Consider the following 22,259-nt stretch of genomic DNA (forward strand, 5'->3'; position numbering starts at 1 on the left):
TTATGCCGTGTCACTTTCTTCATGCCCTGTATTTTACAAAGGCAATATTTTTGGATACTGTGACAGGTAACAGGTACCATTTGGCTTCATTACAGTTCACACTAATGAAGTTTACATCAAGTGCCAAAGGTTGAGATAACTGGAATTTACATTTTCGCATGCAGTTTCCTTTAAAATCGGCTTGGATTTAACTATCAAACGGGAAGTACTACAGTAACTACTTTGAACACTATTTATATTTAATTACAGAAAACTAAGCAACTAACGTAGCAAAACTGCTTACTCTACCTCACCACCACCTCTCTCAACCCCTCCACTGCCTCTGATTTGTCACGCTGCTAGTCCGATATCCAGTACTTTATGAGCAGAAATTTCTACCAATTAAATATTGGTAACACCGAAGCCATTGTCTTTGGTCCCCGCCACAAACTCCGTTCCCTAACCACCAGCTCCATCCCTTTCCCTGGTCACTGTCTGAGGCTGAACCAGACTGTTCGAAACCTTGGTGTCCTATTTGATCCCGAGCTGAGCTTCTGACCTCATATTCTCTCCATCACCAAGACCGCCTACTTCCACTTCCGTAACATCGCCCGGCTCCACCCTTGCCTCAGCTCATCTGCTGCTGAAACCTTCATCCATACCTTGGTTACCTCTAGACTCGACTATTCTAATGCTCTCCTGGCCAACCTCCCACCTTGCACCCTCCGTAAACTTGAGCTCATCCAAAACTCTGCTGCTCATATCCTAACCCGTCCAACCATCATGCCTGTGCTCACTGACCTACATTGGCTCCCAGGTCCAACAAATCAATTTTAAAATTCTCATCCTTGTTTTCAAATCCCTCAATGGCCTCACCCCTCCCTATCTCTAACCTGCTCCAGCCCTACAACCCTCAGATCTGTGCTCCTCAGATTCTGGCCTCTTGCGCCTCCCCGATTTTCTTCGCTCCACTATTGGTGGCCGTGCCTTAAGTTGTCTAGCCCTAGGCTGTAGAAGTCCACCTCTGCCTCTCTCTCCTCCTTTAAGGCACTCCTTAAAACCTACCTCCTTGACCAGGTTTTTGGTCACCTGTCCTAATATCTTGTGGCACGGTGTCAAATTTTGTTGATTATCACCTGTGAAGCACCTTAGGATGTTTTGCTACATTAAAGGTGCTATATAAATGCAAGCTGTTGTTGTTGCTGAGCAGAATTGTGACTTTACTTCTTCATTCCAACCTCAAACCTATCATTGTAGTGCTGCCATATTGAAAATTTCCTGAGCAAGGGTTTATGCTGAAATAGTTTAGGCTGTTATAGTTTAGGCTGTTATAGTTCATTATGTGTGAAGGTACAATAAAAGGAGCACCAAAATATCAATAATGATTTATTACAACATCCAGCATTTAGCAACCTGCCTGCAGCTGTTCCATAGTCATCTGTCACTAAACATTAAAGAAATCCATGAGACTAAGAAAAATAAAGACTGAAAATCAAACTATCACTATAAAAACAACAGTAAAATAAAGTTACATTTATTTCATCTGAAAGTAAATATTGTGAGAGTAGACTGGTAGTTTATTATTGACAGTGAGATTGAAGTAAATTGAAGGTGGTGGTTATCAAGACTATACTATAAACTTGATGTCTATCTGAGCAGTTCAAGATCTCAATTACCTTGGGTCACTTTTCGTGGGAGAGTACATTGTTTAGGATTTTATCATTACATTTTCTTCATCCTGCTATGTGTAGGTGACCAAACAGTATGTAAACACAGAACTAATTGTCCAGTATAGGAGGTATTTGAATCTTGTTCCAATATCCTCAAGATTTCCTGTATTCCGGCATTTTCAGATTAGGATTTTATATACAAGGGATAATAGGAGTTTAAAATCTATTTATCTATTTTCAACACTGCAAAAATTCCAATGAAGGAATGTCTCAAAGCATCAAAGACCACCCCATCAATGGTTACAGTAGAAATCTAGAATGAGTCAACTGAAACTTCTCATGCATTTGATCCTGGACACGAGTGTGGCACATTCCTTTGTCCACATGCTGTTACAACTCCTTAGTTCTAAATACTCCAAACACACAGCCCTGAAATAGAGGGTCTTAATGTTAGTGGGAAAAAGGTGCTGACAGATTCAAATTTTTATTTTAATATTTGTTTCCTTCCTATTCACGGTCTCCCAAGGCACACGAGCTTTAATTAATGATCAGAAAGGAGAACAACCTGTTCTCATGCTTCTATCAATGTTGTTCTGAATTGACCACCAGACAATGGTTAAGAGGGGAATGGAGTCATCCTCCAATTTTCCTTCCCTGCCTAGGAAAGCAGGGAGCTGCTGCGCAACAGCTGCCCATTAACAAATACAACTAAGATTAGGAACTTGTGTGAGGACCCATTACATTTGCAATATTCATAGACTATCTTAGACTTTGCGTACATGTGCCTCCACACAAATATGTGTTGGCTTTTTCACGAGAGAAAAAAAACTTCAAAAAAGGAACTCTTGCTGGAACTAAACCTCTAATTAGCAAATATCTCTCGACTGAATCGACACATTACAATATTCTGGATCATAAGCTAGGATGAAACAGTAAATGATAATTTAGAATTTAGGGCTTTAAAGTATTTGACATTTCTATTTTTACATAAAATATTACATGTATAGAAATTCAGAATAATTATATATTCACCTATGGTTTACAGAATCAATCAAGAGAGTGGTATGTGACTTTGACTTTAGCATTATGGTATTGCAAAGTATCCAGAATATGGAACTTTGTTGGGTAAATTCCAAATGTCCAAGCACAAGAACATTTGAAAATGCAAGTCAATTATAACCTCATGAATGCATTTATGTAACAATACTAAAAATAATGAAAATGCAATGCCTCCTCACATCAGTGGATAATCTTACTTGATAAACAAAATACTATCCTCCTGCACGCTAATAATCTGAACCGGGACAATGCTTGCCCACGCAGCTTTGTTTAAAAACCTGACCGCCTGGTCTCTTCATTTTTTAATCTCCACATTCAAAACGAGAGAGGAGGGCCGCACCTTCTCCTTTCCCCATTTATAGCTTTTTAAAACAGTGAAAGGAAGCTGCTAAAGCAGGGGTGTGAAGCAGCCAGATTTACCAGTTTTAGAACTTAGTGCCCAATATACTACAAGCCAGCTTTCAAAAGCCATCACTGCCAACAGATTGTACATCATATAAATCTAAAACTATCTGGTACCCTTAAGCAAAGATCAGTCGCAGCAAGCTTCAATTCCACTTGCGCTATAGGCAGTGCAGTGAGGTGCCAGAATCATTCTCCTATGGCGATTTTCTTTATGACAAGTATTCTGGATTGCATCGATAGTCTCTATTCTAGCTACTGTGACCTAGGAATAGGGCCATCTCTCTCCCACTCAGGAAGTAACATTCCACAACATTCACCTGAGGAAGGAGGAAGCCTCCGAAAGCTTGTGAATTTCAAATAAAATTGTTGGACTATAACTTGGTGTTGTAAAATTGTTTACAATTGTCAACCCCAGTCCATCACCGGCATCTCCACATCACCACTCAGGAAGAGGAGCAGAATCTTCCTTACAAATAGGCTGTAAATCTTAGATCACCTTAGACAGCGAGACCTCTTAAGTGCTCCCTTCACCTTTCCTGTTTCACTCTTGAAGCCAAAATCTTGAATAATTCATTCCCAAGACCTCAAATCATGAAATCCCTTATCCCAAAGCATTTCCTTCCTCCTACAATTTTTATAACCCAAAGTTGGCATCACCCAATTATTACTTTCCAATTTAGCTCATTCTTGTTATACTCCTTTCAGCTTTAGTGGTGCCCTGCATTATGGGCTTTGGACCTTCTCAATTAAAAAACTCACACTGAAGTCTCTTATCTTAAAAAGATATTGGTAAATTTTAAGCTTTTATGAACATCCTTTCTCCAAATGCTATGTTGAAAGAAAACTGCTGAGAACCCAACAGGAGTTGAGCTCGCTCATAACTTCAGGAAAATGTTAGTACTGAATCCAAACAAACTGATCGAAGCTTTAAGGTTTCATTATAGCCCCAAGTCAAATCTTCTATTATACATCTAATTTATATTTAGTTTAGTTCCTATTTTCAATTCAGGTGATTTTCTATAGTTGACATTAGCCAGACAATGGCATTGTTGGAAATGAAGCAGCATCAAATAATCCTATGAATACTAGACTGAGATAAGCAGTCTGCAAACTCTATAAAGTATGAAAATTCACCAAAATAAAATTAGACAAAATGTATTGAACTGCATGGTATTTTCTCCATTTTAAAACAACAGCTGTGCATTAGGTTGGTGGCAGTCGATTAGTGCACCAACACACAAGTTTGTGTTTACAACTCCCTACGTGACAAGTTTCTGATTTTGGTCAGCTTGTTGAGAATTGAGCAGCAGAGGAAAGCATAGGTAGTAAAGCTATCCCAAGTCTTTCCCGATCACTTGAATTATTACATCAGTCCATTTATTCTAACTGATTGAGTGACGACTTGTGTAGCGGATTTTCTACAAGTGGCAAGATAACACGACAAGCCATACTTGCACTCCATTAGGTTCACCTCCCCAACAATATTTTGGGAAAATGGCCAATCAGTATTGCTTTGTAAATGACTTTTGTATGGCTCATCAACTTAAGCAGTGGTTTTCCCTTTCTCCCTGTGGGGAAAGAGCTTCACATTCACTCAGCACTCCTCGGGAATTCACCATGTGGGGTCTTAAACATCATATCTTCATGAAGTATGCAACATTTGTTAGTTAGTGTGTTACTATACTAATCTGATGTCCAAATTTCATCAAAATATTAGTGGGGAGGGAAGGGGAAGAGAAACTGAAGAGGAATGACTTTAAGGTACCCCATTAAAGGATATGTGTATCTCAATTGTTAGAAAGGGAAAAAATGATTGCTAAGTATTAGCATGAATTAGAAATTGCAGAGTGTAAGACTAAACAGAAATAAGTTTTACCTACCTGTGCTCCCCCATCTCCCTTATAGCTGCAGAGTCAGCAAGATTCAGCAAGATGGCAAGAAATCTGCACAGGCAATAAGGGAGAAGAGGCGCTAAGACAACAGACAATAAGCAAGCAGGCCAAGCATGCAGCAACTAGCCAAGCAGTGCAACACTGTATAATTATAGATAAGCACTTCACAGAAGGTTGATCTGCAGTTTATTTTATATGTATTGTCTTTTACGCATATCCCATTGAAACTACAATGCACTGTAAAAACAAAAATGAACTAAATATACATTTACGTTTTATGAGACGTCACCTGATCAGTTTTATAAGCAGTGGTCGAGTACAGACTTTAGAATACTCAGGATTTTGTGAATTAAGATTCCCATTATGTCAGCAATCAGTACAACACAGAAGCTGCTAATGCAATCACGCTCAGGTACTCCCACTTTGTTAACTAAATAAAAAGCCAAATACTTGAAATCTGAAACAAAAACAGAAAAAGCTGGAAACACAAACAGGTTAATCAGCATCTGTGGGGGCAACAAACGTTGAATTTTTATCCTTCTTCACAACTGGAAAATAAGAAGTGGAAAAGCATATCAATATGCTTGTCCAGAGTTACTTTTCAGTTCTGAAAGGGTACAAATCTGAAACATTAATTCATCACTAACAAAGTTCTTCTAATAGCATCATTCTGAATCTTGTGCATATTTAAATTATGCTTACTTTAGTCAGCTGCAATGTTAAGAAGGAAACAGGGTAACTTAAAAGTCATACTTCATACAGAACATAGGGTACACATTTTTAATCTTTCATTACAAAAACTCATTTATATAACACATTACCATATCATGGAAATACCTCAAAACTTTTCAGTGAATTATTTTTGGACTGCAGTGACTGCTATAAAGGCATATGTGACAATAAAACAGCAACGAGATGAATGATTATTTTTGTGTGATATTTGTAAAAGGAGGATTGTTAGCCAGGACACTGGAACTCCTCGCTATTTTCAAGTAGTACTTTGGGGCCTTCAATATCCAAAACATGCAAACAAGGCCTCAGTTAATCACATCCAAAAGATGGCACCTTCAACAATGAAGCACTCTCAGTCAAGCTTACTCTTCTTTACTGCCTTCTTTATGTGCTCTTCGATCGTTTGAAGGATTTATTTTATAAATTAGCATACCTTTTGGGAAGATGGAGCAGCATTAAAGTATGCTAGCGCTCCCTAATCTTGCAAAAAACATTGAAAATTACACCAAATCTCAAACCAAATCTGAGAGAGGAAACCAAATATATTTCTATATTTAAAAAAGGAAGAGGGAGTGCAAAACAATTGCACTAACTGGTTATTAGACAAAGCTGTTCTAAGGTGTTTATTCCTGCATGATTGGAGGTACCAAATTTCAATGCATGCTTTGCAACGCTGGTGACTGTTTATTGAAACAAAAACTAACTACTGGACCATGACACACCAAACATCAACTTCAAACAATTTGGAAAGTGACAGAAACAGTCAAGTAACTAATTATATCAAGGTGCTCATGTTGGTTTTGTGTTCCTGCAAGCACAAAGCCAACATGGAAGTCTTTTTTTAAAATTTACATTCTGATTATTTATATTATAGCTAAAGTAATTCAGTGAACAATACAATTATGTTGAACTGTCCACAGAAGGTACCACCTGTTCAATAATTTTTTTTGGTAAATTTTACCACCAAAATTGCTTTCTACCACCATCACCAGAAACAACAGTGTGCCACAGATAACTTAAAGTTAAAAAATTACCAATCCATCCGATTAGCTCATGTTATTCATAGTATTTAAGTAACTATCACATTTGCTAACAAGTTTAAAATGTCATTAATATCATCTATACCTTTTTTTAAAAAAATAAGGCACTCTCTGGGAACACTGACTTCAATACTCAGTATATAATAAATGACTAATTCATATGATTTTACACCTTAAAACTTTAATACTGTCACAGAACATGCTGGGTATTCTGTAAACAGCAAGCCAACTAACATTAAAAAATAATTCAAAGTTAATATATTTGACACATCAATAATGACCATTAAATATCTTCGTAGAACTGGCACTCTACACCCAACACAAGCCACAGTTTAAGCACTTGGAGGACTACATTACAAGGTTAGGATAGAAACAGCTGGTCGTGTAAAACAATTATTGAGGTCAAATATTCTGACAATAGCACTGACATCTTAATTTTTCCATAAACAAACATATCCTTTGTTGGCACCACAGATGAGATGGCAGTGTTAGATTGAATAAATAAGGAAATTTTTTTTAAAAGGTTAAAAAAAATTGTGAAGACATTAATACAGTAAATACTTTTCATGAAGACAATCAATTTTTACACAGTGGTGAAAAAAGTCAATTTATAGATTTGAAATTCTATGCATATAGTTAACATAAAAGGCCATCCGCTTATCCTCAAACAAATCACTGTCAATGTCAATTCATCTTTGTGTAGCTAGTTTAACATAATAGTTTGCAACTGCCTTTGTACACTTGTGTATTATAACAATACTGCATTCACAATTTCTGACTGGTTGTGCAGAGGTTTCTACTGTCAAATCTACTGGTTGACCAACTTTCTGATCTTCCTTCTTAATGTTAAATTTTGATCATACCACAAAAAATATTTACATTAGAAGGACAGAAAACCATATAAACTGATCCCAAATGTAAAAGGAATGATCTACAAGGAAACATTCGAGAAGCTGAAGCTTTAAGGGCTACTCAGAAGGCAGTATAGGAGTTAAGTATTAAATGATGGAGATAAAGTAAACCCAGATTATTTATAAATACAGCAAGAAAGGAGTATCAGAGGATGTAAATGGAAATTAGTGGAAAAAAATCAGGAAACATTTGCTCAAGAGACACAAATGTTTGGAATAACCAATCAAGAAAGGTAATAGAGGAAAATAATTTGGGGTTATTCAAAATATAATTAAATACCATGATAGCAGAGTTAACATGCTGGATAGAGGCTTGAATGTGTTAATTGTACCTTGTGATTTATATCAATTAGTGTTAATTGTATTCAGGTGGCATATTTCAATTGGGGACTCTCTTGTATCCTTTTTATATGAGAGCTTATCTAGGGTGTGGTGTGTGTATAAGGGGGATCTCTGTGACTAAAGGCTTGGAAGCAACTGAAGACCAGGCTCTAGTATTCCATCCTTCACCACTTGGCTATCCAATTTATAACAGAATGGGCCGAGTTGTCTTTCTCATCCTTGTACTAAATGGTATTTTTGAGGAGGAGCACAAGAACATACATGATTTAATTAGAGGCTTGCAGTGATGGGCTCCATTATCTGCAATAGGAGCACTTTTCTTTAAATGTTTTCATAAAATTCAGGAAGCAAAGGTTTAAGAGAGATCGAGGCTGTAATATTAAATGCAATCATCAACATGACATCAAATCTCAGCAAATCTGGAGCCATTTATAATTATACATGAAACTTAAAATATATATACTGTATAAATACTAGAAGTTGGTTGACTCCTAGATATCTATTATTCAATATATTCATTGATGTTAGTCTCAGGTATCTATATAATTAATGTTTTTTGGGAGGAAAGCATTTTGGTGCACAATGCTTTAAACTTTTGATGTAGAGCAAGTTAATTATTCTGAAGCCACTTACACCCTGGACAAATCAATTATATCCTTAACTTACATGGAACGAATGATTTTGTTGCTTACGATATGAACACAAAAACAAATTAGAACAGCGAAGGCCATTCAGCCTGCTTTACTGATGAAAACTGTACGCACTGTGCAACCTACAAGGTTGAATTTTTATAACAAACTAGCTATGTCCATTCGATATATACAGATGTACTAAATGCAGCTTTGCTTTCACCCACTTTCTAAACAAACATTTATCCAACCAAGTTGCAGCCATTGAATTGAAATTAACCAAACATGGTCCCTGCAGTCACACCGCCATAAAAATATAAAACCTCCAAAGAAACCCCACCCCGCCCTACAAAAGAGCTTTTGAGGGTCACATTTTAATAATTTTAATTAAATTTCATTTGATTTTTTTTAACCCTAATCTGTATGAATTTTTTTAAAAAGCACACAGCAAAATAGTGCAATACAAACTACTAAAACACTGACCTGATTCTAAATAAACAATTACACAGGTTGCTCAGAACAGATCTATTTCCCCCCTCCAGAGTCTTTTATGTAAGAAAAAGGTGACTTCACAGGATAAATAATCAGCAGGATACAAATAATCTATTTAAATAAAAACTGGGGGGGGGGGGAAACAGACAACATATTTAACATATTCAAAATTGTACTACCTTTCCCCCCAAATATCAATGTAATCCTCTCCTTCATCTCCCTATCAAAGACTTTTTAATGATTTCAAATTTGTACAGTAACCTGAAGTTAAGAACATAAGAAACAGGTGCTCCGCCATTCAGTAAGATCACTGCTGAACTTCGATCACAACTCCACTTTCCTGCCTGATCCCCATATCTCTTGATCCCCTTAGATTCCAAAAATCTGTCGATCTCAGTATTGAATACACTCAACGACTGAGCATACACAGCCCTCTGGGGATAGAGAATGCCAAAGATTCACAATCCTCTGAGTGAAGAAGTTCCTCCTCATCTCAGTCCTAAATGGCCAACCCCTTATCCTGAAACTATGCTCCCTAGTTCTAGACTCTTCAGCCAAGGGAAACATCCTCTCAGCATCTACCCAGTCAAGCCCCCTCAGAATTTTATATGTTTCGATGAGATCATCTCTCATTCTTCTAAACTCGAGAGTATAGGCCCATTCTAGTCAATCGTTTTTTTTTGTTCATGGGATGTGGGCGTCGCTGGCAAGGCCAACATTTATTGCCCATCCCTAATTGCCCTTGAGAAGGTGGTAGTTAGCCGCCTTCTTGAACTGCTGCAGTCGGTGTGAAGGTTCTCCCACAGTGCTGTTAGGTAGGGAGTTCCAGGATTTTGACCCAGCAACGATGAAGGAACGGCAATATATTTCCAAGTCAGGATGGTGTGACTTGGAGGGGAACGTCCGGGTGGTGTTCCCATGTGCCTGCTGCCCTTGTCCTTCTAGGCGGTAGAGGTCTTGGGTTTGGGAGGTGCTGTCGTAGAAGCCTTGGCGAGTTGCTGCAGTGCATCCTGTGGATGGTACACACTGCAGCCACTGTGCGCCGGTGGTGAAGGGAATGAATGTTTAGGGTGGTGGATGGGGTGCCAATCAAGCGGGCTGCTTTGTCCTGGATGGTGTCGAGCTTCTCGAGTGTTGTTGGAGCTGCACTCATCCAGGCAAGTGGAGAGTATTCCATCACACTCCTGACTTGTGCCTTGTAGATGGTGGAAAGGCTTTTTTGTTTTAGGAATCAGGAGGTGAGTCACTCGCCACAGAATACTCAGCCTCTGACTTGTTCTTGTAGCCACAGTATTTATGTGGCTGGTCCAGTTAAGTTTCTGGTCAATAGTGGGGGATTTGGCAATGGTAATGCCATTGAATGTCAAGGGGAGGCAGTTAGATTCTCTCTTGCTGCAGATGGTCATTGCCTGGCGCGAATGTTACTTGCAACTTATCAGCCCAAGCCTGGATGTTGTCCAGGTCTTGCTGCATGCAGGCACAGACTGCTTCATTATCGGAGGGGTTGCGAATGGAACTGAACACTGTGCAACCATCAGCGAACATCCCCATTTCTGACCCTATGATGGAAGAAAGGTCCTCGATGATGCAGCTGAAGATAGTTAGTCCTAAGACACTCCCCTGAGGAACTCCTGCAGCAATGTCCTGGGGCTGAGATGATTGGCCTCCAACAACCACTACCATCTTCCTTTGTGCTAGGTATGACTCCAGCCATTGGAGAGTTTTCCCCAATTCCCATTGACTTGAATTTTACTAGGGCTCCTTGGTACCACACTCAGTCAAATGTTCTCCTCGTAGGACAACCCTCTCATCCCAGGAATTAATCTAGTTAACATTTTCATTCAGGAAATAATAGTTTTATACCAATCTGTGACCATCTCTCATCCTAGCCATCCATAAAAATCACATACTTACAAGTTGTTCTCTCGGGTTCCTTTGTACAAATACCATTTTGAGGATCCTTTAGAGAACAGTATTGAAGATTTTAACTGAACGGTTGGAGTGCGTTCTGCATAATTCCAATAAAACTGAAAATGTTTCTGAAACATTTACTAAATAAAAAGGAATATTTAAACTAATGACATCTCTCCTCAGCTGGAACCAGCTCTGTATAATTCAAAAGCAAACTGAACACTGTACAAAACATTAAATATTCAGTCAATTTGTAAAATAAGTTTTATTCTGCAATGGAACATAAATCTAAATTGACACTCTGACTACTGAAATTAAATGAAGCAAAGGAGAAATCATCAGCAGTTAATTCCTATGGGTTTAAATAGTGGAAATTTTTCAGCATTTATTGTACTCCATTGCTAATCTATGAGTTTCACTCTACAGCAATTTAAAAGGATGCTGGCTCCCATTTTAAAGTAGTCAAACTGACAAGCCCTTGGTGACCACTAATTTCACATAACATTTTAACAAGGTTATATTGTCCACAAAAAAAAATGAACAAACATGAATCACAGCAGAAACTTGGGATTAATATGCTTTCATTCAGCATTATTGACCATTGAAGTAGTGCAATACAAGCTACCAAATATAATTTATTTTTAAATAGTTTAAAGTATTCAATTCAGAGTACACTTCTGCAACCCTAACATAGCTATTAATTTCAAAGTGGGTGACGTGAGAGAGCTGCAGCTTTGTGCTTTTATGCACCTACAATCGGACTCTATTTCCCAGGAAATGTGCTATAGGTCAAAGGAGTAGGCTCATTAGAAGTCACTCTGCCCAATTTGCTAATAAGCAGAGGTGAAAAATAGGATAAAGAAGCAGCTACACAACGGTTTCTATATTGAAGTTGAGGGGGATAGGGGAAAATAAATTTTAAACATTGCATTTAAAAGACAGACCTTAGTGGTATTAACTATTTTCTCAGATTGAGAAAGTCCATTTTTGTCCATGAAGTTCAAATCAGTATCTATTTCCTTCCCCTATACGTTTTTCAAAGTCTCCTGCTGTTCCCTTCAACCTAATTTTACACTATCTTCCATATGTTATTTTTCTTATTCAAAAACCTCTCATCACAGCCTGAGGTTTCATCACTCAGGCCAACGGCACAGAACACCAAATCTCTTTAGTCCCCCACTTCTAACTGTTCATAGGCCTGTGAAGAGAACACCAACAGGGAGATTCATCAGTTGGGGACAGCAAGTGTTTTCATCTTTATTTTAAATGGCGGGTAACCAAAAGAACAGATTTATACAAACATTGCTCCACTTCTCTCTCTCCATTCCCCCAAGTACATGTTAAAAATCAGTGATAATTCAATAATATTTTTTTAAAATGAGCCAGTTCTGCTTTAATAATTTATGAAATGCTTATTTTCAAAAATTAGAAAACTTTTAAATTATGATGAATAGCTTCCCTATAAGTTTCACAGTATTCTAATTTATTTCTACCTACAAGGTTGCCATTGCACCCTTTTCATTTTTAAAGTTAATGAGAGTTAATTGATCCTTACAAAAATGGCTGAAAAGGCTTTGGCTCCATTATTGATTTTGCTCTTTGCTCAGCACTTTTTGGTACATTGCTGTTGTAACTACTTCTGACTAGTTAGTTTTTACATATGACACTCCACTATTTCATTATTCAAGGTTGATTTTATTTTGAGAATTATAGTTGAATTATTGGTGACCTAGAAAGAACAGAACTTTAGAGCAGATATTACAATATTACGTATTTTTAGGCACTAAATAGTTAGATATTCTTGAACAGTTAGTTCTGTACTTGTCATTTCCATGAAATGCTTTTTGGCATAGTTCAAGAAACTGACATCTCATTCTAATTACAGGAGTTATTTTTCTATTGAAAATTTATTTTAAAAGACAATGTTCAAACATTCTAAACCTGTTATTCTGCAATATTGCAATTAGCACTCACATTGCCATCATTGTGAACTAAGTGTACAACTAAACTCATCTACAGTACTTTATCCAATTAAATTTTTAAACATTGATGAGCAGAATTTATTAAGATCTATAATCACCTTGCTGCTCTGGCCACACCAAACTCATCACACTTTTATCATTTCTAGATTATTTCTCCTTGCTGGCCTCCATCTGTCACCCTCTATAAACTCCATCTTGTGCAAACCTCAGCCATGCCTATCCAGGCCAGCACTAAGTCCAACATTCCTCTCACCTGTCCTTATTGACTTATATCATCAAATTCAAAATGACACTTCAACCTGTCATTGCTCAAGAAAAACATCTCAACCTGTCCATGACTCAATTTCTTAATTCCCTTTAAAAGTTTTTATTCCACTTCAGAAAACTCTTGGAAGACAAATCATTTCCCCAAAGTATGCAAATACACAATTTTAAGAGATAGGTTAACTTCTTTTCTGTAGGTTGACCTATGTGATAATTTAACTTTCCATCAGCAATAAGTATGAGTTCTTTATAATCTTAACCTTGGATAGCAAATTTCCAAATGCTAGCTATGCCCCAGTCTTCACATTACTTACACACACTTTTTCTGCATTCAGTTCTTCCTTCACCCCAACCCACACTGCCATGTGCTACTCCTTAGGATGAACAGGCAGCCTGCACCCCAAAATCTGCTAATACATCTGTATAACAACTGCTAATAGTAAACAATTTTACAACACCAAGTTATAGTCCAGCAATTTTATTTTAAATTCACAAGCTTTCGGAGGCTTCCTCCTTCCTCAGGTAAATGAGGAAGGAGGAAGCCTCCGAAAGCTTGTGAATTTAAAATAAAATTGCTGGACTATAACTTGGTGTTGTAAAATTGTTTACTATTGTCAACCCCAGTCCATCACCGGCATCTCCACATCATAACTGCTAATAGCTGTGTGATAGGCAGGTGATTCTGTTGGATAACCTCAGGAAGCCACTTGACCACAGCTCTGTTTGCTCCAGACAACTTAATATACAGGTAATCCCCATCCTATTACCATAACAAAACACAGATAGGGCATGAATTAGGTCAACAAAATTAGGTTTAGATTCTAGCTACCATGTAGCAAGCATGCCTGGTAAACCTGTAGTATTTACAGCAAAACAAAAAGACTTCAAATGCTGGACATTAGACAAAAACAGAAAATGCTAGAAGCACTTAACGGATCAGTCAGCATCTGTGGTGGGGTCAAGTTAACATACGAGTTCCGATAAAGCATTACACCTGAAACATTAACTAGTCTGTTCTCTCCACAAGTGCTAACAAACCTGTAGTATGTTAGATTACAGTGACTTCAAGTTGTGACCCCCTTACCTTTGAGCATCAGGCTGGGAGATAGCATTGACTAGGGCTTCAACTGCTGTGTCAAAGAGCTCGGCATTCTGTAGAGACGTGAACGAGGCCTGCATCAAACACTCACAATCCAGGAGGGGAACATCCAATTGTACCCAGCTTGAGAAGCACTTGAGCGCCTTCTGGCTGATGAACACAGGGGAATCTGTCTGTAGCAGCTGCTGAAGAAGAGGAAAGACAGCACCAGACTCCTGTGCTAGAGCATTTCGCACTTCACCTTTCCGATACTGAGGCAGACGGCTAGTTTGGAACTCTTCAGGGAGGACAGTTAGTAGCTCCAGCAAAGCCATACATCTAGCTTTGCCATCCACATCTGAACTTTCAGTCTGAAACATCTTCACCATGTCACCTACTGCATTTGGCCATCTCTCAGGCATCATGTTGAGAGCCAGTGATGCTAACGCCACACAAAGTCTGGTGAGCACTATCTTAGAGCCGGATGCAAAACATGCAATCTGATTGAAAAGCTGGGATTTCAGAGTCTCGTACTGATCTGAGGGGATATCGTTCCAGTAGCGGGAGATCTTGATGTGAAGGGCACTGGCTCCAAAGTACTGAATCTCAGGCACTTTATTAGGACTGAGCAGTGCCCAGCTAAACTGCCAAGCTTGAGGAGACACTTGTGCCTGCATCAGCCATTTCTGTGCCAGGTTCTTGTTATCAATATTTGGGTCATAGTACAACTGATGCAATGCCTGCAAAGATAGAGAAGAGGGGAAACGATGAAAAATAACAGCCTGTACCCAAGGAGAAGAAAGGAAGGAATAGAAATAAAAAACACCCTATCCCTGTTTACTGCATCTGCAGTTTAACATTTTGTTTTCCACTAATGGTGAACAAAGTATAAAACAAAGGGTAGTAAAAAGATTCCACCTAAAATTAACTTGGACTAGATATCATTGCAAATCTAAGCAATCAATTACTTATTTCAGTTTCTTACAAAAGTGAACCAAAGTACAAAGTAATCTTTTTAAAGTCAGCTACAGTTCATCCCCTTGAATTAAACTGTAGCATTAAATTGAACAGTGAAAGGAGTGAGATTTCATGAGTGCTTAAACTCTATGGAAATTCTGGTCAAGTCGCAAAAGAAACAAATAAATTGTGGAAACGCAAGTAAATTTTAAATTCTGAACTTCTAGATTTTTTTATTCCATTGAAGATATTTCCAATTTTCATTTTACACCAAATACTGTGCATTGAGTAACATTAACTCAATAATTTGTACACCTGTTGATTTAAAACAGTTGCTAAAAATAAATTTGTACACTCCCCTGAAACCAGCTTCAAAAATGACAATGTACGTTATATAGAAATTCTACTTTTCACCCTAAAAATAACTAAATAAAATGTGAACAGTTTTTTTTTTTTAAATTCATTTATGGGATGTGCGCATCGCTGGCAAGGCCAGCATTTATTGCCCATCCCTAATTGAGCCACCTTGAACCTCTGCAGTCCATGTGGTGAAAGTTCTCCCGCAGTGCTGTTAGGAAGGGAGTTCCAGGATTTTGACCCAGCTACGATGAAGGAACGGCGATATATTTCCAAGTTGGGATGGTATGTGACTTGGAGGGGAACGTGCAGGTGGTGTTGTTCCCACGTGCCTGCTACACTTGACCTTCTGGGTGTATAAGAGTTTAGTATCAGATTCACTATGAATAAGGAAAGTACAACAAATACTCCATTTTAGCATGGTAAACTTCAGGAGTAAACAAGGAAGCAGTTAAAGAACTGGAGTGGAATAGATCATTAGAGGGACAAAGCTTAGAGGAGAATTGGCATACATTTAAATAGACAATGCAGGAATTAAAGTTAGTTTCTTACACAGTGGTATAAAGAAAGAAACACTATAGGAAGAAACAATCACACGGGCAACAAAGGAGTTAATACAAGGAAAAAGGGGGGAAAAAAGTTCCTCAAATATAAATCTTCAGGTTCAGTGGAAGACAGACAGGAGTATAAGGATAGGGTGGAGAACGTCCAACAAAACCGGGCAGACAGGCCAAAAGAGACAATGAGATTAGGATTGCAGGGAGCATTAAAAAGATGCTTCTATAAATGAATCTAGAGTATAAACAGTAAGTTAAGGAAGTAGCAGGACCTTTGAAAGACATCGATGGGGAAGTGGTATCAGACAATTGAAAAATGTTAGATATCCTAAGCAATTTCTTTATAACAGTGTTCATGGAAGTCCTTGATCCTCTCCCAGAAGTGAGGGTTGATTCTGCAGGAAACGAGGATGAAATTATAAAGGACAATAGTGATTATTGATAAGGAAGCGACTGAAGGCACTGAAAAAGGGCAAGGCCCCAGACCACATGACTTGCACACAAGGATACTTATGGAAATGGCCAATGAAATTGGACATGTTCTGGTGAAGATCTTCAGCAAATCATTAGAATCTGGGGTTGTACTAGAGGATTGAAGAGGAGGGAACATAACACACATCTTGAAAAAACAGGAAAAAAGGAGAGTCCTGAAAATTACATACCAATGAGCAGTACATCTATCACTGAATGCTACTCTAAAACACCTAGAGAAATATGGTTATCGCGGTAACTCAGCATAGCTTTGTAGACCAGGGGGAGGGGAATTCATATTTCCCAGTTAGAATTCTTCTTGAGGAGATGTTGGAGTTTCAGATGAAGGGATTTCCATGGACATTGTTTATCTAGACTTCAGCAAGGCTTCCGATACAGTGCTATATAGGAAGGAGGTTGGTTCTTACAGTGGAAAAGTACAGAATATGTGGTAGTTATTGAAGTGGATTGGCAACTAGCTGTATCAAAAAGACAGAGGTTGGTCATGCACTGAGCTACATCAATGTGTGGCAGAAAGTGATTTAGTGGGACATCCAATGACATGCTGGCTCCTTTGCTATTCACATTGTATATCACAACTTCCAATCATTGATGGACAAAACCGTCAAAATTTCCCAATGAGATTAAGGTGGCGGGGGCACAAATAATCGAGTTCAGGAGATATCTAGATAGATTGGAAATGGCAAATGAAATTCAATGCTGACGAGTGATGAGACAATAAAAAAACACTGGAACTACAACTAAATTATTAGTCTGCAGGATACAGAATAGGAGAAGGTTCGGGGGTACTAGTGGACAGATTATTGATCCTATTTGCACAGTGTGGGGTAGCAGTAACTAAGGCAAATAGAATCTCGGTTTGCATAGAGTTTGGAATAGAATACAAAAAAGTTACAAAAAGTGTGGCACTGAATCTTTACAGGGTATTGATTCATCCTCAGCTTGAGTACCATGTACAGTTCAGGTCTCCGTACTACAAGGACATTAAGGCACTGAAATAAGTGCAGCATAAGTGTTTGATATTAGGCATCAGAGACCTGAGCTTCTGTAATCTCTATTTGCTATGCTTATCTACACTGGAGAAGTCAGAGATTGAAAACCCAAAAATGTTTTATTAATACATGAACAGCAAGAAGATAACTAAGGAAAGAGTAGGGCCTATTAGAGACCAAAAAGGTGGAAGATGTGCGTATGGTTCTTAATAATACCTTGCGTCTGTCTTCGCAAAAGAGGGGGACGACGCAGACATTGTAGTTAAGGAGGAGTGTGTGAAATATTGGATGAGATAAACATAGTGAGAGGAAGTATTAAGAGGTTTAGCTTCTTTCAAAGTAGATAAATCGCCCGGCCTAGATGAAATGTATCCCAGGCTGCTAAGCGAAGCAAGGGAGGAAATAACAGAGGCTCTGACCGTCATTTTCCAATCCTCCCTGGCTACAGGCATGGTGCTGGAGGATTGGAGGACTGCTAATGTTCTACCATTGTTTAAAAAAAAGGGGAAAAATAAAGATAGACCAAGTAATTATAGGCCAGTCAGTCTAACCTTGGTGGTGAACAAATTATTGGAATTGATTGAGGGACAGCATAAATCGTCATTTAGAAAGGCACGGGTTAATCAAGGACAGTCAGCATGGATTCGTTAAAGGAAGGTAGTGTGTGATTAACTTGATTGAATTTTTTGAGCAGGTAACAAGGAGGGTCGATGAGGGTAACGTGCTTGATGTAGTGTACATGGATTTTGGCAAGGCTTTTGACAAGCTCCCACATGGCAGATTGGTCGAAAAAGTTAAAGCCCACGGTATCCAAGGGAAAGTGGCGAGTTGGATCCAAAATTGGCTCAGTGGCAGGAAGCAAAAAGGTAATGGTTGATGGGTGTTTTTGCGACTGGAAGGCCGTTTCCAGTGGGGTCCTGCCAGGCTCCGTACTAGGCCCCTTGCTTTTTGTGGTATATATTAATGATTTGGACTTGAACGTGAGGGGCTTTATCAAGAAGTTTGCAGATGATACAAAAATTGGCCGTGTGGTTGATAGTGAGGAGGAAAGCTGTAGACTGCAGGAAGATATCAATGGATTGGTCGGGTGGGCAGAAAAGTGGCAAATGGAATTCAATCCAGAGAAGTGTCAGGTAATGCATTTGGGGAGGGCAAACAAGTACACAATAAATGGGAGGATACGGAGAGGTGTAGAGGAAGAGAGGGACCTTGGAGTGCATGTCCACAGATCCCTGAAGGTAGCAGGACAGGTGGATAAGGTGGTTAAAAAGGCATACGGGATACTTTCCTTTATTAGCCGAGGCACAGAATATAAGAGCAGGTGGGTTATGCTAGAACTGTATAAAACACTAGTTAGGTCACAGCCAGAGTACTGCATACAGTTCCGGTCACCACATTACAGGAAAGATGTGATTGCACTAGATTACAGGAAAGATGTGATTGCACACAATTTATAAAAGACAACCATAGGCAACAAGTATATATTACATATTTAATACAACATATATTAATTGATACCCACAGCACTGCTCACATACAACAGCATGTCTCTCTCTCTCTCTTCCTATAACTTTTCTGGTCTTTTTTGTTTTCCACTGTGTCCTTTCATCTCTATGCCTCACACACTTCCTCATACTGCAAGCCTTTCTTCCTCTCCATCTACTCCCTCTTCTGCTAGTTTCCTGTTCTTTGCCATAGGTTTCTTTTGCTCCCTCCACCTCCAGCCCATTTTGCCACAGCTCCCACAGGGACTTGGAGTCAGACTGCAGGCTTCGACCCAATCCAACAGACACAGAAATTCCCATTTCTGCCTAGAAGTGAGTGCAAAATATAAATCCGCTTTTCTGACTTTCCTGTGTGGTTCATCCACTGCAAATATACTCTCCCAGGTTCCCTATTTTCAAAACAGTGTCAGCTACCTTTAGGAAAATAGTGGCGTTACTGCAATTTTTTTTTAAAAACCAGAGTACAACAGGAATAATTTGTTAACAAGTCAACAAAACACAAAAATCTGAAGCAGGTAGAAATCTGGTGTCCTTGCAGAATCCCAGGATCTCCTCGCAGATCCCAGTTTAAAAACCTATACTGTCATGATACCAGGAGAAAAACAAACAGAAAAATAGGCAAACAAACCTGTAGTAGTTAGCCTGAATCCAAGTTGCTAATTAGAAGCAACAGAATAATTTTTAAAAAAAAGTATGCTTCAAATCAGGGAGGAAGGTGGCATTGTGGACGACACAGAACAATTACGAGAAAACCGAGAGTAATCGTGGAAATTTGACCTGTTAGGACCTCAAAATACAGAGATACATCAGTTTATACAAGTTTTCTTTCCAATCCACTGTGTAAATTTTCTATTATTTTTAAACACTTGCTCTAGTTCTGCTCTTTTATCTTAAATGAGTTTGACTATCTCCCGGTTCTGTCCAACTTCCACATTTATTCACTCAATTCTATCCCAACATTTCTTTAATCTGTCCTGCACTGCAATAGCTTGAATCCAATTATCTCGTGGCATGGCTGCTGTATTGCTGTTTTGACCTGTTGGGGGTAATTTTAACCCCCCAGGATGAGCAGGGTAGTGGGGGTAAAGAGGATGGTTAAAACATTTTTAAATGGGAAATCCAATCCCAATCCACCCACCACTGGTTATAAACGAAGGCAGGTTGGGGGGGGGGGGGGGGGGGGGGAAACTAACCTGCTCTCCAGAGGCAGGCCCGTCGTTAAAATATTTAATGAGGCTGTGTGCCTAAGATTTTATCTCTGTTCCAGATTTAATGCTGGCCAGCCTAGTGTCCCAGGCCTCAGATGACCCGGCAGCTGAAGGGAGGCGCGGACAGCTGGATGTAACAGGCAAGTGCCTTTCCAGCACTGCATGCGGGCCAGGAGGAGCAGGAGCACTTCCCCCTGGCCCACCAAGCGAACCTGTAAACCACCCCACGATCAGATCCCCATCTCCCGCATTCCAACTCCCCCACCCAATGTCCGCCCCATCACCCTCCCTCTCTTCATTCCCAGCTCCAGCCTGGAGCTGCAGTCCTACCCACCCGACAGTTAACCAGCTTTTCAATCTGCCTGGCTGTGGCAGGGAAAACAATTCAAAAAAATTTAAATCACGTCCTGCTGTTAAATTCGGCAGGACTTTCCGGGTTTCCCGGCCACTAAATCTCCCCCCACCCCCCTCCCACTTCCCTGTTATCAGGGCCATCATCTCTAAACTTGGCTCTTATTCATTTTCCTCTTCTAGCACAACCACAATTAGCCATTGGTTTACCAGCTTCCTTTTGTTAAAAGCTAATTTTAAAAACACCTCAATTAGACTGCTGCAATCAGATATTTAACTGAAAACTCAGCAACTCAATTTCCATTTCAGCTATTTCAGTTGTACAAGTCTCGCTGTGATATCAGGTACCTAACAGCCATGAGATTGAACAGCCTCATTAGTCATCCAATTCCCAATTCAAGAGTCCTATAATGAAAATCCAATTGAGAGAGACTAAGTTGGTGAAATCTGGTACACTGTAAATTTATATTTTTGCTGGAGCAAAATACAGCCTAGACACCTCAATAGCCTTTGCTGGTTTAAAAATATTACATGCAACAAATATTCAGTGACCAGGCAAAACATTATTTATTCATGAAAATAGTCCTTTCCATTCTTTAAGTAAATGTAGTTAGACACTGTTCACTGAGGACAGAGAAGAGTCCTCATTTTTGTGAGCAAGGGACACAGACTCAAATCACACACCCTCACCAATAACCCTTCTGAGTTCCGTTAACTAATCTTAAATCAGGGACTGAATATACAACCTTCCAGGTGTGAGATTTAGTACCATACCACTGGAGGCAGTATTTTATGTTAAAATATCCTTTGCCGAGTTAGGCTGAGGGAGACCAACTAAAAATTGTTGGAACTTTCTCATCGCTCCAATTTTCTCACCAATTCTCTTCAAGGTGATCTCCTGTAGTACTATGGTTACATGGGTGCCAGGAACCCTCTGTACTTTGCTCAAGTAGGCATTAATGAGTGAGCCTAAACGGCATGCACTATTCAACTGTTGCATCAATGCAGAGCACAATTCCACTGTCATTCAGCAACCAGTTTCCAGCATGAGTCTCTGAATAGCAATCAGGAGCAGAAACAATGGCTAATTTTACTTGTTCCCTGATCCACATATCCCATATCCGCTCCATCTCCAAGACCGCCTACTTCCACTTCTGTAGCATCTCTCGTTTCCACCCCGCCTCAGCTCATCGGCTGCTGAAACCCTCATCCATGCCTTTGTAACCTCTAGACTTGACTATTGCAATGCTCTTCTGGCTAGCCTCCCATCTTCCACCCTCCATAAACTTGAGCGCATCCAAAACTCTGTTGCCCATATCCTCAACCCGCACCAAGTCCCGTTCACCCATCACCCCTGTGCTCGCTGATCTACATTGGCTCCCGATCCTGCAAAGCCTCGATTTTAAAATTCTCATCCTTGTTTTCAAATCCCTCCATGGCCTCACCCCTCCCTA

The 22,259-nt window shown here is 39.3% G+C and overlaps 1 protein-coding gene and 1 long non-coding RNA gene across 3 annotated transcripts in view; one reads left to right on the top strand and one right to left on the bottom strand.

Annotated features, from left to right (window-relative positions):
• LOC137325280 (uncharacterized) overlaps positions 1 to 22,259 on the top strand; it is a 173,016-nt gene that overhangs the window by 132,290 nt on the left and 18,467 nt on the right. The window lies entirely within an intron of this gene.
• The window catches only part of LOC137325278 (importin-13-like), a 139,306-nt gene that overhangs the window by 104,888 nt on the left and 12,159 nt on the right, over positions 1 to 22,259 (bottom strand). For both annotated transcript variants that reach the window (XM_067990179.1, XM_067990178.1), the window contains exon 2: positions 14,393 to 15,126. In XM_067990179.1, the coding sequence (XP_067846280.1) occupies positions 14,393 to 15,126 (734 nt within the window). The remainder of the gene's footprint in view (positions 1 to 14,392; positions 15,127 to 22,259) is intronic.

Source organism: Heptranchias perlo, chromosome 9 (genome assembly GCF_035084215.1).
Source record: "Heptranchias perlo isolate sHepPer1 chromosome 9, sHepPer1.hap1, whole genome shotgun sequence".
Lineage (NCBI taxonomy): Eukaryota > Metazoa > Chordata > Chondrichthyes > Hexanchiformes > Hexanchidae > Heptranchias > Heptranchias perlo.